The sequence below is a fragment of the Corvus hawaiiensis genome, chromosome 10 (genome assembly GCF_020740725.1).
Source record: "Corvus hawaiiensis isolate bCorHaw1 chromosome 10, bCorHaw1.pri.cur, whole genome shotgun sequence".
NCBI classification, from domain to species: domain Eukaryota; kingdom Metazoa; phylum Chordata; class Aves; order Passeriformes; family Corvidae; genus Corvus; species Corvus hawaiiensis.
Window position 1 is genome coordinate 17367752 of NC_063222.1, and position 16564 is coordinate 17384315.

Below are 16564 nucleotides of genomic sequence, written 5' to 3' on the forward strand. Positions count from 1 at the left end.
TTTCTGCTACATGTACAAATATTATCACCCCAGAAGAATTACATATGGAGTATGAACACACTGGCAGATGGTTTCAGCCTTTCTCAGTTATGTGTTTGGTCTATTGTTCCTTCCTAACAATCCAGAAAAGGTTTGTCTCAGAGGAATGAGACTAAAAAAGGAGGACAAGTACCAAGAAGAAAAAGATCTTCCAGTGAGCCTTCCCATGAGCATTCCTGTGCTTGTAATGCAGAGTAGAGGGAAGAAGGTGTCTGGCGTGAGTTACGCAAGGCATGGCAGCACTTCTTGTGGGAGAGGGGAGGTCTGACTTAGAGTAAAAGCATGTGTTGAAGCTCTAGATGAGGTTGATAAGCAGGCAGAAAAATCCACCTTAATCAGAAAGCCTCACATAGCTTTTATTACTGGGAGGTGGGTCTGGGAAACAAGAACAAAATCTGTGATGAAAAAAAGATGTAGGAAAAACCCCACAGAAGAGAGCTGAATCAGTCTATACCATCCATGCTGAGGTGGCTGTATCTAGATTGCAAGATCATGACAGCAAGGAATAAAACCACAGAGCATCATGGTGTGACTGTCTCACTCCCTGAGCAATGCCAGCGAGTGCAGTCTGTCTTCTGCAGGATGCCAACTAGCTATTGTATCATGCAATCAAGTAACCTGAAATAATTTCAAGCTGCCTGTCCCCTCAGCTCTGCTTCAGCTGCGGTACATGGATGGGGAGAGGACAACAGCTCTGTCCACCCCTCTCTCTCCCCAGGCACTTGCCTATGGAAGTGCCCTTTGTTCCCTTGCCTCCAAGAAGAGGAGCAGTATGAGAGCAATAAAGCAGCAGTGCCCACAGAACAGACTGCGTGAGACAAAAAGGCCTGATGGAATTCTTTGCTCCCTTACTGTTTTGCAGGGCAAGCCTCAAGGCAGGAGCAAGAGCCCCCCTGAGCACCCCTCCGTGCACAGCCCTGCTCTGCAGGTGCCGTACCTTTCATGCGCACTACAGCCTGGCTGTGCTCCTCGCCTTTGGCATTCCTGGCATAGCAAGTGTAGTTCCGCTTCAGGTCCTCTGCTGTGGCTTTTGCAACTGTTAGAGTCCTTATCAGAGTTTTGTCTTCGAAATCTCTAGTAATTTCACTGTAAGAGAAAAACTAGAGCATTACACATGTGAAAGTGCAGCAAGCTTTTAGCGACAGATATTCCTTTCCCTGATATAACCTCTTTCTTTAAAAAGTCCAAAACACATAAAATGATATTTATAAATCAATATACACTTCAGCCTTTAATACAGCTGCAGCTATTCCTTTATCTGATTTTCCTTAATATTTATTTTACCACTCATAATTTTCTCATTGCAGCTGTGCCACATTGCCTTTTAGAGGAAATGGAAGTTCTTGCCTATAAACAAGAAGATCTCATGAACTCAAGATTCAGAGCTCACGTCACATTCTCTGTGCAGTCCTGGATGAGTCACTTTGTCTCTCTCTGCCTGAATTGACCATCTGCAAAATGGGGATACAGTATTTCCTTTTGCCTTTCCTTTTTCTACACTGGTTTGCAAATCAACTGGGGCAGTGACTGCCTTCCACTTGTAATTCAGCATCCAGCAAACGGGACTTTGATCCTCATTTGAGTTATTTATGTGATTGAACCTCTATTCTTCCTAATCAATACTATGTTTAATATTACATTTTTGTTTTCAGCTTCTGTTTTTCTGAAACACTTTTATCCCTTTTGCTATTTGGGAACACTCCTCTAAATAGCATTGTCTGCCCCTGTTTTGTGAGTCCCACAACAGCACCATCTATTGGCATCACTACCAGGACCTGAACAAACGATGATGAGAACTGGTTAACAAAGCTCCCTCAAACTAATCCATAAGATATGACACAGGAGGCCCCCTCCTTGGAGCTCCTGCTGCTCATCACAGCATGGTGCAAACACAGGGGCTTCTGATTAACAGGGAGACTCCACACTCTATTAGGACTGTCACATGCCTGTACCCACACAGGACCCAGAGATACAAATGAAGGTTCACATTACGTGTTACCTTTGTGTGACTTTTATCTTGGGGTCTGTGATGTCATCTGTATTTTTCCCATCTATGGTCCACCACACCTCAGTTCGGGAGTCCTTCAGGAATGTGAAGAAAACCTCACAGGGCAGGATAAGGTCATCACCTGCAAAGAAAGGACCATCATCTCCTAGGAAAAAAGGTATTGCAGAGCAGGAACAGCACCAGGCTTACTTTTGTGCTGTCCAAAACCTAACCAGCCTGAGCTCTGCCTCCCTGCAGGAAGGAATGAGGCCAACATCCACTTTCTGACATAAACTGTAATAACAGCTTAACATCCCTGGACATGATGATTTGTGACAGATAGATAAATAGAAAAAAATATCCTGCCTTCTCAAATGTGTTACAAATTCCTTGACTGCACCAAGTGACCCACCCAAAGGGACATGCTCCATGCCAACCACATCCTTGGAAAGCTGGGCAGTGTTAATCAAACCCACTGCACAGGGGACAGATGCCATAAAGTGAAGGATCAAGCTCCATAAAAGCATTTTGGTTTGGAAATACTTCTGGAATTTGACTTCTGCTTAAGATCAGACTTGGGAGTGTGAATATCGTTGTGATCAGCCTGTAAGTGATTTTATCTTACAGAGGACTATGGATGAAATCTGACCTTGTGAGCCAAAAGAGCTGTTCTTTAAAGTGAAGACTCTGGTGCTAATCGTCATCACTGGCACCACATTTATTACAGCAATGTAATGGGACACAATCCATTTGATATAGGGAATTGCTCCAAAAAGCTATTAGGCAAAACTGATGGTGTGGGGGAAGGGGTGAGGGAAAGGCTGTGGTACCCCACTACCCAGTGCTGCGAGGTCAGCAGAAGGAGAGCTGTCATTAATTAGGAAGTCATCAGCCAAAGAAAGGGAGAGATGAGCAAGAATTGGCTAGAAGGCTGAAGCCACTCTAGGGGTGAATGAGGGAGGATGGGAGCAAACCACAGCCAGGGCCAGGGCTGAGACAAGGTCCTACAGGAATTCTTCTAAGCAGCTGGGTGTCCCCATTTCATCTGCTTCTGCAGCTGCAGTTCTGTATCTCCGTGCCTGAATATCTGTCTTTATTTGTGCTTGCAAAAAATCAACTTTTAAAGCTGTGCTCTCCTATTCTGGCATCAAGAACTGGCATCCCACACTGTCTACCAGGCAACTCATGGCAGCTCGTGTGCTCTGCGAGGGAAAGCAGCGGGGATGCAGGGGCAGGGGAGAGCTTTGTGCCTGGCTGGGTCTCCCTGTCTCACTGGCAGGCTGCGAGTGTTGGACTTTACCTGCTTCCAGTTCGTACAAAACTTTCTCATTTGGAGAGGTGAACTGTGGTGGCAAGGCCTTGTTCGGAGATCCTGCAGGAGACAACAGAGAGCCCCCCATGGGGACCCACACTTCATGAAAACCTGGAATCCTTGCAGCCTCACTCCCAATGCCCTCACACCACACAGCACATTCCCAAATCTAACTCCTGATGCATTTCTGCTGCAGAGTTCCATGCATACACAAATCTAATCCTAGTCCCCAAACTAAGGGCCAGATCCAGATTTTGAGGATCCTCCAAAGTTTAGGTAAGCTAGTTTGGGCCTCTCACATCAGAAGAGCTCCATACCCTTCTCATCTCCCTCAAGGCATAACCTGCACCGGTTTCTTTTTACTGCTGCTTCTAAAAAACAAAATAAAAACATCATTTCCTGTCACATATATTTATTTCATCTCTTAAATCAGATGTTCCCGTGGAACTCAGGATGTATCCTACAGCTCACTAGGTTTTTCAACTCTACAATTCCCTGGCAGGTGTGGGACAGACGCATCCAAGCAGTGGGTACCTGGAGCTCTACCTGGCTGATTAACAGTCTCAACCCCAGCAAAAATGGCTTTGAGGTTCCAAGAAGATCGAGACAAGTTGGCTATAAAGTGACAATGCCACAAACAATGACAAGCAAAGGGCACGGGAGACCACGAGCAGGAGTGCCAGGGTTATGCATTCACATGCCAGCAGAGGGTACCCCTGGCCATCTCATGGGCTGAACCTCAACAGCCTGAGCCTGGCCACTCTCTGTGTTTGGGGTATTTGACATGGTGGTGGGGGAGACCTCTACTGCAGTATGTTCTGGGCAGTCACACAAGTCTGACCCCAGCAAGAAAAAATACACCAGGTCAGTTGGGTAATGCAGATTGAATACAACCACAAATGGATCCTGCAACAAACTCTTCCAGCTGTTTTTACCACTTCTGCAGTTATCCACATGCATTTTACTCATTTTAAAGTCATTCTTACCCACCACCTTCATCTTTATGGTTCTGGTGAGATTATAGGTTCTTCCATGGTCCTTGAATGTCACAATACAAGTGTAATTCCCTTTATATGCACTGCGGACAATGCCAATGACAAGCTTGGGCCCTTGGGGATATCTCTCATAGAAGTTATCCACCGAGTTGCAGTTCTGGAGTCAGGCAGAAAAACACTTGAGTTTGGGATTTAAAAGTACAGATATCAGCTTAAATGCTACTACAAAGATCTGATTTTAAACTGTTAATATGACACTTGGGATCATGATGTAGGTCAGACCTAAATACCATGAACTTTGAGCATGCTGGAATATAGACTGCTATGTTCACCTTGAAAATGAAGTGATGAAGCAGATCACCCTAACAGCTTTATCCCACTTTAAACACAGACAGTTTTATAAAAAAGAGATCTCTGATCCAGAAGTACCTTGGCAATCGAAGTGAGCACCTCAGCAGAGTGAAGAATAAAAGTAAAAAGTGACAAGAAGAAAACGATGACATATTCACAAATGGACACTAAACTAAAGGACATGTACCCTGTTGATGTCCATCTTTTGGGACTAATCAAGCTCTCCTGGCTGAATTCAGCAGAGGATGAGGCCCCAGAGTTTGCAAATAGCAAACGAGAATCAGTAGTACATAAACCTTAATAACTCCTCTCTTTCTGTCAGGTGAGGCAGAAAAACTCTGCCAAAATACCAAGCTGGAGATCCCTTTTCAGAAAGAGGTTATGCAGATAACATCTTGACTGTCATAAAGCCCAAAGACGTGCACATTTTCTAAGAGATTATTTTTGAATGGTACATTTCCAAATCAGATACATCCTAATGGGGTAGTTTAAGACAGGGGTCATATACCATTTTTAATGATTTTTATTAGGCATGGGATGACTTGCTGCCTGAAAAATTACTTCCAAGGGGCTTTTTGTTTCATTCTGCTAATTGATTGCCGAGATGTGAATTTCAATGAACAATACAAGTAAAGCATTTAAACTACTGGAGTGAAACAGCCCCTCTTGATACAAGAGGAAGTTTTTCCTGCACAGTTTTAGAGGTGGGGTTTTTCTTTTGGGTCTTTTTAAATTTTTTTTTAATCAGCAGATACATTTGTTGACAACTTCCTTTATTATTAAATTCACTTATACAAAATGTTCTACCTAGAAATAGAAAAGCACTTTATAGGATGTTATTAAAGAATTTATTCCCATATCTCTCTGACTTTACATCCCCTGAGACTTCTTATTCTCTACTGACTAAAGGCATCCACCTAGAGAGAATGGGTGAGATCAAATTTAATAAAATTGAGCAGCAATTCTGTAGGCAAGAGCCTGAGGATGGCTGGAGACAGTCTGATCATCAGAAAAGTATGAAGGGTGGAGTAGAGATGTCTCAGTCTTTAGAAAAGAGGTTTGCTGAACTGTGTCAAACAGGATACCCGTTGTCCTTGCAGAGCCTGATGTACAACTTCACTTGCTGACCTCAGAGGATTTTGGAAAGGATGCAATTTTCATTAATAGGTAGGTTTTTTTAAAGAAGAGGGAATATGAATGACAGTTTCCTTTACAGGGAATTGAGAGGCTCACACAGCAGGTCAGGCACACTGCCCATAACTGAACTGAGCCACCTAAATCCCTCCTAGGAGTATTTTTCACTTGTGCGCGCTGGTCAGAAAAGCTTCAGTGTTAGCTCTCAGTTCCTTTCCAAGAGCAGTTTTACCCTTGAACTCAATGGAAGCAAAGCTCTTGAAATTAGTAAAGCTTCATTAACAGCATTGTCACTGGGGAGACTCTGAAATGCAGCTCCATGACTGTCATGCCAACCACTGCTTTTTCACACACACCACTGCATCCCCCCGCCGCCCAAGTACGTCCTTCTTACCAGGTACCACTTGACAGTTGGTGTCACACTGGCAGGGTAAAACCCATCAATATCTGGACATGTGATCTTCTGATTGGCGTGCTCCAAGTAGAACATCTCCTCAGGAGGTTTTATGGAATGGCTCACACAAGAGTGCTCATCTTTTGGAACAACCTCCAAGGGAAATGCAACTTTGCTGCAGTAGGTTGTGTTCCTAAGGGTGGATGAGAACAGGGCTGATTAGTTGAAACTTGTTTACTCCTACAGCAGTGGAGTGAAATAAAAATTACATCTGCAATAATGAGCGTCATAGTGCTGATGAGGTATGTACAGCCTTAGTTAACTCATTTATAAATGGGAAAGAAAACCCCACCAGAGGTGGCCACACAAGCTCAGAAAAGCCTATAAAGATGACTAACAAGCAACATCCACTCCCCTGCTGCTAAAGCAGATCATAAGGTCAAAGACACAGACAAAAGACAACGTGAGGAAGATCAAAAAGAGCTCTTGTGCATAGCAGATGCTATGCTCATTTTGCACCACAGTTAGACACTTTTAATTTCCTCGAAGTCTGAATCTCATGAATCTTTGCCAAATTAGTGTGCAGTCAAAACATTACCCCTGCATCTGAAGCTATTTTTACTCTAGACTTGCAGATCACTTCTTAATGGTGAGCGCCTGTGGATTTTGCCATGGGCTCAGCAATAATATTTTCACGGACACTTGCAGCAAGGAGAGGCACGCTCATTAACGTCTGCAAGGCTCCAAGCATTATTGCCATGTAAATTGGCTCAGCACTGAGCGGTCTTATAATTGTAACATTCTTTTCCTATTAATGCTTATGTAAATGGTTGTCTCCCTACAGAAAGATCTGGTGCTAACAGCATTGTTTCCCCACCTCCACTAAAGTCCTTTGATTGCACTGAAGAGGTACAGAAGCTGCACCCACAACCTACCTGAGCATGCAGGTGTAATTCCCAGTGTCATTGAGAAGAGCAGGCCAGAACCAAAGGGTGTCTTTATCCTTACTGATGTGATTGTCCGGTAGACGGTAATTAATGGGCTCCTCCAGATCCCGGTCCTGCGCGATCCTGTACCAGATCAGGGTTAAGCCAGCAGAGTGGGCTGTGCTATAGTTGTACTTCAAGAAGGTCTCAAAAAGTGGGCATTTGATCTTGGCAGGTTCCCCATCATAAATCTGGATCTGCTTCATGGTGTCCACACCCCAGTCATCGCAGCGCTCTGCAGCCGGAAGAACAAGGTGCCTTAGTTGCAAGTCTGTGGGAGGAAAACAGTTCTGCCCATGCTCCCCACAGCCCTTGGTCCTGCCCCCATTAAAATCAGAGGCAAAACCATAGTGTTTTCAATGAAAGCAAACTGGGCTTTTATAAAACAGAGCAAGAACACTGTGTTCATTTCTAGAGAACTGGAAACTTCTGTTTTCATTTGTACACCTCCTACGTTTCTGCCAAGCTATTCATCTCACATCAGGACAATAGAATAGGACAGTCCTGCATAAAACTAGACTTCCTAGAGAGCTCCAAGAAAATTTACCACAAAAAAAGTCTTATGTGGGAAGATAAAATTTGGATGACAATAATGCCAGAGGTGTGTGTGCATCCACACACAGTGATAGGGAAGATGAAAATAGATGTGCTGAAATAGGAAGAGAAAAAAAAACCTCAAACATCAACCCTCCCTTAGAGCTGTGGGTCACTTTCCCTGGCAGAAGAAGCTACACTGTGGGTTCCAGAAGTGAGGACTGTGATGGATTCATGTGACACCTGTGCACACCAGGATAACACAATGAGCACAAGCACTAGTAAGTGACACAGAGAGACTCTTGATAGCAAAGTTTAGGAATGGAGGCTGAGGAGCAGAAGGGACGGTATGGGGGAGGTAGCAGCAAGTTCTCTTGTATTCCCAGGCAGTGCCCAGGTGCAAACCCCAAGCAGAGTTCAACAACAGGCAGTGGCTCAGCATGGCTCACAGCAGACTTGGACTGACATAGAAACTGGCCAGCAAGAGAAAGAGCTGTACAGAGCCTTTTTTTTTTCTAATTACTTTTTAGAAAAAATATTCTTGTCATTAGCAAACAGTTTCATGACAAAAAGCACAGTCTAAACCCACTTCTCTTCTGAGGACTCCACTCCATTCCTCCTACCCATCAGGATGTCCAGGCAGGCAGAGACTCAGTGCAAGCAAAGCACAGTACCAGGGTGTCAGCAAACCTGAGAGCAACCTGCACTGTTGGAGCCAACTGAGACACACGGAGGAGCTGCTGTCACTGCACCTCCTGTCTCCCCACACTGACGAGGCAGAGCACAGCATGGCACACTTCCCAGTCCCTCTCTTGTAGCTGCTGGGAGGCATTTGCTAGGGCAGCCTGACGTCTGAGAACCCGAAATGAGTCAAACAGGAGAGGGTTGTGCTGCCTGCAGCAGTCCTTGGGAGCAGTGTCTCAGCACATCACACACAGGCTCACCAGAGACAACACTGCAAAGCCTCTCACATTTGCAGATACTAGAAGAACTCAGACTGAGAGGAGAAGTAGAATACAATATGCTCTTTGAGACCAATTCTTCTGAATTCTTCTGAACTGACTTCACATGCCCAAAGCAGGATTTCTGGCATTTATTCTTCCCTAAATAGACAGTGGGATGTAGCTTGCCCCCAAATTCATACTTAATTAAAAAAAAGCAGAGATAAACCTTTGAGAAGACAGGCCTGCAGCACTTAAAGGCAATGATGCTAACTCCTGTGGCTCAGCAATGGTTAGTCATGGGCAGGAGGAATCTGGGCCAGTAAGAATAGAAATGTTTTCTGGCGGGTTTACACATAAATGTAAATGCAAGCTGCACTGCTCCTCCTGCAGTATGCCAAACACCCATATGACGGAGTGCTACTTCTGCAGGAAGAGAACGAATTGGGCTAGGAAGAGGCAGTGAAGCTACCCAGAACACAAGCATTTGTTCATAGGAACCCCAAACCCAAATAGCTGGAGAGTGCTCATCATCTAAAAACATACAGATCTTTCAAAACTGCACAGCATCACACACCATGGCTGCTACCACAGCCAGAGCCAAGGCTCATTTTGAAAGACCAAACCACTGTTGGAAGCCTTACACCATGGGAAGGGGCATAACGACCCATCAGCACCACGATCAGGGCCAACTGGAACCAGCACGCTGCTTTATGCTGGTGGGGCCATGGATTAGGCATGGTCAAGTGTCCTTAGAGTGGTAATAAGACAAATGAGCCTGCAGAGACTGCCTGCTAACTGCATGATAAAGCATGGATTGTTGCTGTAGTGGTTTTGCTCATGGAGACAGGGCATTTTTTCTGTAAAGAAAGGCTTCCCCTCTGAAAGGAGCAGACCTGGGTCTGTAAATCAGGATGCCCAGGTTCTCTTCCCACCACCTGACTTGTGTCTGCTCTTGGGCTGCATAAAGGCAAATCATTGTTATTACTTCAAATGGCAGGAGTGGGGAGAGGAGAAAACTATATAAAACATTACTGTACTGAAATTCTTGGAGTCAAAATCAATGAAATTTGCAATCATGAGCAGCTCTTGCATTTTGCAACAGCCCATAAATCAGCACTGTAAAACTACTTACCCGTTCAACCTGAATGAGTTATTGAAAAAAAATACAACTATTTTATTCTTTTTCTTCCTACATTTCTCTAAAACAATGCCCAGACCTTGTCTTCTTGGCTTTGGAAGAGGGGACTGTTGCAGTTTTACTGTAAGTGCTGTACCTGGAGAGTTTGTCTCAGAGTTGGCCTGGCTTCAGGGACACTGTCACAGCAAACGGGTGGTGCTAAGGCTCCCCACATGTGCCCTGCCCTGGGGTGCTGCAGGCTCTGAGCTGAACCCCAGACACAGCACATAATTGCTGGTCATGAACATCTGCACGCAGAGCACAGGAGCAGCCGTGCAGTGAGAGATCCCAGGCTGTGCCTCCCTCCCAAGGCAAGGACTCCTCCTGGCTGCCAGGGCAAAGCCACCCAGCATGACTCCGAGGGCTCAGGGGCCAATGCCATGACCCATCACTCAGCAGAGATGGCAGGAACACCACAGGCTGCAGCAAGATGTCCTTAACACATAAAACAGCGAGGACAGTGGTGCTTTGCACAGCTTCCCTCCCCCCTGTGCCATGCTGACAGTTATACTGCTATTTCTACATTTTGGGGTGTTTCACGCCCGAGATAGCTGGGCTCTGCCTGATAAAATGTGTGAGAACTGCAGGGCACCCCTCACATACACCTTTGTGAGCCTCTTCCTCCTCAGCTGTGACAGTGCTCTTCTCCCTGTGACAACAGCAACCTTGCTGTGGTGGCACTTCTGCAGCAGACCCCAGCAGATGGGGCAACATGTCCACACACATGCATAAAGTAGAGGGGATACTCACATTATAATTTTATTTGCATCCAACAGTTCCCCACAACGTTTTGTGCTCCTTCCACTATTTTAAGCTCTATAGATACTCAGACCCTACTTGCTGCTAACATCAGCAGGCCACTTACTTGTATGTCAGTCTAAACTGGAGATGGCCTGAAAAAAAATGGCATGACTAACCCTTCACTGGCATAAAGCAGTTCCACTGTGAAAAAAAAAAATATATATATACACACATTGATATATCCTGATTCCAGTAACAATATTTGAAGGAGCACTGCAGAGAGAAGATGCAAGGATCCAGTTCTAATTGTGAGAAACAGCACTAACTTCTATGGTGCTGTGCTCATTTGCAGCAACTCACACTTGTTTTCACTGGCTAAGCCTCAGAAGCGAGTTTCTTCTCTCTTGAAATGTTTCCCACACAAACCAGCTGCTGGAGTTAAGAGCAGCTCCTGATTAAATCAAGTGGGATCAGCATTCATGCTGTGACTCCAAAGGTTTGCTAACAAATGGAAACTAGTGAGGAAATGGAGCTATATCCAACTCTGTGTCTTTTCTGTGCTGCAGCAAATGGAGCACTACACCCACACCTGAGGGACACAGTAAAATTCTCTAAAAATACACCATCCCACAAATGCAGCTTCCTAGAAATGCCTCTACAAAATGATTTTGAAAGAAGCCACCTTGTTCTCAGCACCAATCAGGAGCACTGCAGATGCCTTGACCCCTCTTACCGCTGAATGCTCTGCAACTACACAGTGAGGCAGTCTATGACCCATAATATCTACCCAGGACAGACACTGCAGGAAAAAGGCAAGAAATGGTCCTCTTCACACAGCCCTGCTTAGGAAAAGGAGTGAGGATCATATAGGCTAGAGGGAGGCAGCATGGTAGAAGGAAACAATCAGAACTGGAAGAGAAACTTCAGGCAGGGCAGAAGTGTGAGGATAAGGATGCCCACCTTGATTTCATGTGCCTTCAGGGGCCTGCCTTGCATACAGACTGGGACCGTGCAGTGGCAGCAGGACACGAAGCCATCAGTGCTGCCAGCTGAATGATCCCTGCCCTTCACACCACTTCAGCTGAGGCATCAGATGGGGCTGTACTATCATAGGATGATTTGGGTTGGAAGGAACCTTAAAAATCACCCAGTTCCAACACTCCTGGTGTGGGTGCACAGACATCTCCCTCTAGACCATGTTGCTGAAAGACCCATCTTACCTGGCCTTGAACACTTCCAGGGATAGGGCATCCACAACTTTTCTGGGTATCCTCACCACCCTTACAGCAAAGAATTTCTTCCTAATATCAAATCTAAACCCACCCTCCCTAAGCTTAAGGTCATTCTCCCTTGTCCCATCATGACATGCCCTTGTGGAAAGTCCTTCTCCAGCTTTCCTGTAGCCTCTTTCTGTACTGGAAGGGCTCTAAGGTCTCCTCAGAGCCTTTTCTTTTCCAGGCTGAGCAGCCCCAACTCTCTCAGCCTGTCTTCATAGGAGAGGTGTTCCAGGTCTCTCTGATCAACTTCATGCCCTCCTCTGGACTCACTCGTACTGATTCATGTCCCTTGTATGTTGGGGACCCCAGAGTTGAACATACCACTGCAGGTGGGGTCTCACCAGAGTAGAGGGGCAGAATCACCTCCCTTGACCTCCTGGCCACACATCTTTTGCTGTGATCCAGGACACAGTTGGCTTTTTGGGGCTGCCAAGCCATATCTCAACAGCTTCCTACTTTCTTCATCTGCCCCTGCTGCATTACCTTAAAGCAAAGCTGGTATGAGTCAGCCTCTACCCGGGGGGCACAGCAAGGCCAGCCCGTTATCATGGTGCACGAATCAGCATCAATAAGGCAGAAAAAGCTGATCATGCAAAGCAATTAAGCAAGAATTAATCATTAGTACCTTAAAAAAATTTTCCTCACCACCATCTTTCACGCTCAGTCAGTTAGATGGAAGCAGAGGAAGCCGGGCCAAATGCAAGAGCTGTGCTGTGAGCACAGGAGGCACCAGCTGTGCCCAGCACCACGCGTGGGTGCGTCTCCCATTTACACTGGTGCCAGGAGCACCCACTCTCCCCACTGAGTCTGCATCCTTCCTTTTCCACCCTGCAGGAGACCACCCCCTGCTCCCTGGCTGTGTTCTCTGCTCAGTAGTATCCCATCTGACCATACAGCATGGCAAAGGGAGAGAAGCATGGAACAAAACAAATGAGAAGCTCTGCCCTTAACTGGGAGAAGAGACACAGACCCAAACACACCGAGATGGGTGGGAATGATGCAGGAGTTGGGTTAGACCCAGCCAAGATCAGCTGGCTCTCACCATTTTCTCTCACTACTTCTGCAGCAGTGACGGTGGTCACAGAACTCCTCAAAACTGGTTGTAGCTCAATGCTGCCTTGCAGGCTCAGCCTAGAAGCTGTGCCAACTCTGCAGAAAATTATAATCTGACTTCCAGTGGAAACGCATCCAAAGAGGCCTCTCATAACCTCACTGCCTTCCTCCCACAGCCTCTCCAGCAGAGCAAGGAGGTGGAAGTGGTCCTGGCACAAACTTCCTACACAGCCCAGCCTCATCCATGCAGTTCTGCTGGGATGACACTGGTGACATGGTTTTACACTTCTCCCAAGTCTCATCATATTCATCCTGTGTTGCCACTGAGCTGTGATGCCCCCCCAGAAGCAGCTCATCTGGATGCTGCACACTAGGATGGAGTCTCTCTCTCTTCCCAAGTGCTTTTATCATTTAAATAGGTAGGACAGCTGAGAAAAGGAGAAGGAAAATGACTTCCTGTTGCAAAATGGCTCGGTTTCAAAAAGCACTTGTGCATTGTGGTTGATTAACTTTAGGCCCCGAATGTCTAATTTAAACAGGTGCGACAACCTGTCTCTGCCAAAGTCATGAAAAACAAGCAAGCTGACTGCATAAACTGTTGACTTTGGGGGAAGCAGCCAAAGCAAGACATCCAAAAAACCATGATTTCATAATGGAGCCCAGAGCTTCTGACTCTGAATCTCCTTATCTCATCAAGCACAGCCTGTAACATGGGGTAGTTGTTATTTGTGTCTCTCAGAACTCCTCCACAGTGAGCTTTGTGACTTCACTCTCTATCTGTGCATAAAGCTGTTTACTGCATGTGGCACAGAGTATTTTGGTTACCTCCAGCAACTGGGCCAAAAAAAAAAAAAAAAAAATTATATTCAGATTTCTCTAGCAAGCTTGACATATTTTCCTGGAGGCTTTCTTTAAATTTGAGATCCAAACGATAAAGGTAGGGGCATGAACTGCTTCCCTGAAGGATAAGAAGAGCAAACAGCTACTTTTCATCCCGCTTCATTGAGAAAATTGTTGCGTGAAGCAAAGCAGAGCAGCATAGGAAGAGGAGAGATACAGGAAATTGAACACCCCATTGCAAAAGTCATCTGTAGGAGAGGCAGCATGAAAAGGGGGCTCACCTGATTAGCATCATGCTGAGCTGTGCTCAAGCTGGCAGGGGCTCTTCTGTGTGCCTGGGACATCATGCTGGGACTTGACAAGGTCCAGGCTGAACTCCTGGCTCTGCCAACAGGCTTGCTTAGCTAATACCTGCAGCCCAGCTACTGCACTTAGCCAGGTGCTCTGTTGCCTGCTTTAAAATACAGTCAGCAATTCTTCCCTGTCCATCCCACAGGGACGTCTGCATTACAAAGATGCTGCAGCAGCTGCCCGAGGATGGCAACTGAAAAAAGTCCACAGGCGGTAAAATGCACTGTAAGGGTCCAAGAGTCCGGCAGAGTCACCTGGGTGCCACAGAACGTCTCACAGTGAGAGCACGACTGTGGCTCTGGAAGGGGACACGACAGCTCCCTGATGCCCTATGTAACACACACAGAGGAGCAAAGTGACTGTTCAATACCATAGCAGCAACACACCCAAAAAGGGCTGCTTTCCTGCACACACTTCAATGCAGATAGGTCACACCACGATGATGCCGGCACAGAGCTCACCCCTCACAACCCATTTCCTCAGCTGACAAGAAGCAGACAAGAGGTTTTATCTCCTCAGAGGGCACAGCTCTGGCTGGTGTGGAGGGAGGCTGGCGGCTGTGGAGACACGTCTGCACCCAGGTCAGCTCTGCACCACGGGTTTTATCTCCATCCACTCCAGGGCTGCGCACCTTTTAACACCCTCAGTGTCAAATGACTTCGTGCCCCCAAGCACCATAAACTTCTACAGCCACAGTAGCTCACAGATAGGTATGGATGGTTATAAAATCATGTCCTAAATTAGGACAGCAAGAAGATGAGATTGGAAGAGTAGGAGGAAGTCAGGAAATCCCAGGAGATGATGGTGGGGGAGGGATTTAGTCTCTTTAGAAAACAATAATACAGTTTAATCTATTTTTCTTTTGACTTTACACACTAAAATAAGCTTCTCAGCTTCTGGGGCTGTCACAAATCGTAATGAAAATAAAGCCACTGGAACCCCATCAGTAGAGTAAGAGCCATATAGTTATAATCCTGAGGAGCTGCACAGGGCTCTCCATCTTCAAAGTGTTTTACAGACAGTAATTTATTAATCTGCAAATTTCCCCTGGCCAAAAGTAACTGTTCTGCCTCTCTGCTAAGCATGAGAGACACACAGTGCAGTTCAACTCTCGGGAGAGACAGTGCAGGCAGTGGCTCTGACCTCTGGAGCCAGACCTCTGTTTCTTTCTCACTGCAGTCAGAACTCCACTGCTCCAGCCACCACCTGAATCCAGAAGCATTGGTGACATCTAGCACTTTGGAGCCAACTCCAGAGCAAACAAAACCAAAGTAGCTGAAAGCCTCTGATATGGGGGAGTGTAAATAGACATGTTCACAATCCAGCAAGTAACAGCAAAACCTGAAATAAAGCTCCCAGGACAGAAGCTCCTGGCTGCCTTCCAGCCACTACCTGCCATGCTGGAGTATCATTCTGGCCCAGTCCTGGGCTCATCCTACCACACAGTCTGTCTGATAGCCCCCAAGGGAGCTACAGAGGCATTTCCTATGCAAACATGACGATTCCCCCCACCAAAGGGCTATTTATGCACAGCAGGTACCTGCTCACACTATGTGGGTCTGTTGGATAATCAGCATGAGGCTGCTCCTCCTCTCCTGGCACCAATATTCTTCTGCTTTTGCAATTTGCTAAGACAATATTCCCAACCACGGTCATCTCCCCAGCCCTCACCCTAGAAAAGCTGAGAACTCTTGGAGGGTGAGAGAGCAGCCTGGTTAGCAGAGAGAAAAAAATGGAACAAGAAGCACAATTACAGCTACATCTTATAAATAAGTCCGTGTCTAACACTGGCCGGCTTTGTTCAGAAGTAAGAAGATAACATTATTCTGTATTCCAACTGGCTGTTATGTTCTTTGTCCAACTGGTTTTTTATCTCTTTTAAGCCAGTGTATATTCATATGACTTCAGCAGTGCCAAAGAAACCATTGTAAGACCAGACCTGGGTCCAGCAGTTTTTGTTATCCTTCTCTGGCTATCAGAACATCTGGGTTCTTTAAGCATCCTACAACACGAGTTCCATCTTAAGGATGGCTTAGCTAGGCAAGGAGAGCAGAAGACCTTGAATACCACTGCAAACAGCGACCCGAAGGTCACGAGTAAGGAATTCAAGCCCATACACTGCAGATCATGTATATTCTCAAGACTAGGAATGATTTGCCCACGCGTTCAGCATGAGCGAATAGAAGACTCAGGCACCAATTCAGTCTCAGGCTCTACATCTTTTACTCTACACTACTCAGATCACATTTCTTCCCTCGTACAGCTTGCACCTCCCTTTCAGCAACTGATTTTGTTTCAGCACCCGTCTCCATACGCAGCAGAAACAGCAGAGCCCAGAGAACAGATGTTTAGAGCCACAGTGTTGTAGGCAAAATCTGGAGGGGAAATAAAGTTTATGAGTTTGTCTCTCCAGTAGGAAGCAGGGTGAAGCACAATGCTAAAGCTTTCT

The 16564-nt window shown here is 46.0% G+C and overlaps 1 protein-coding gene across 4 annotated transcripts in view; it reads right to left on the reverse strand.

Annotated features, from left to right (window-relative positions):
* Positions 1-16564, reverse strand: part of LOC125330849 (interleukin 1 receptor accessory protein) — a 50256-nt gene that overhangs the window by 14107 nt on the left and 19585 nt on the right. For all 4 annotated transcript variants that reach the window (XM_048314559.1, XM_048314560.1, XM_048314561.1 and 1 more), the window contains exons 3-8: positions 7148-7433; positions 6213-6405; positions 4325-4490; positions 3327-3398; positions 2039-2168; positions 977-1125 (exon numbers count right to left, since the gene is read on the reverse strand). In XM_048314559.1, the coding sequence (XP_048170516.1) occupies positions 977-1125; positions 2039-2168; positions 3327-3398; positions 4325-4490; positions 6213-6405; positions 7148-7433 (996 nt within the window). The remainder of the gene's footprint in view (positions 1-976; positions 1126-2038; positions 2169-3326; positions 3399-4324; positions 4491-6212; positions 6406-7147; positions 7434-16564) is intronic.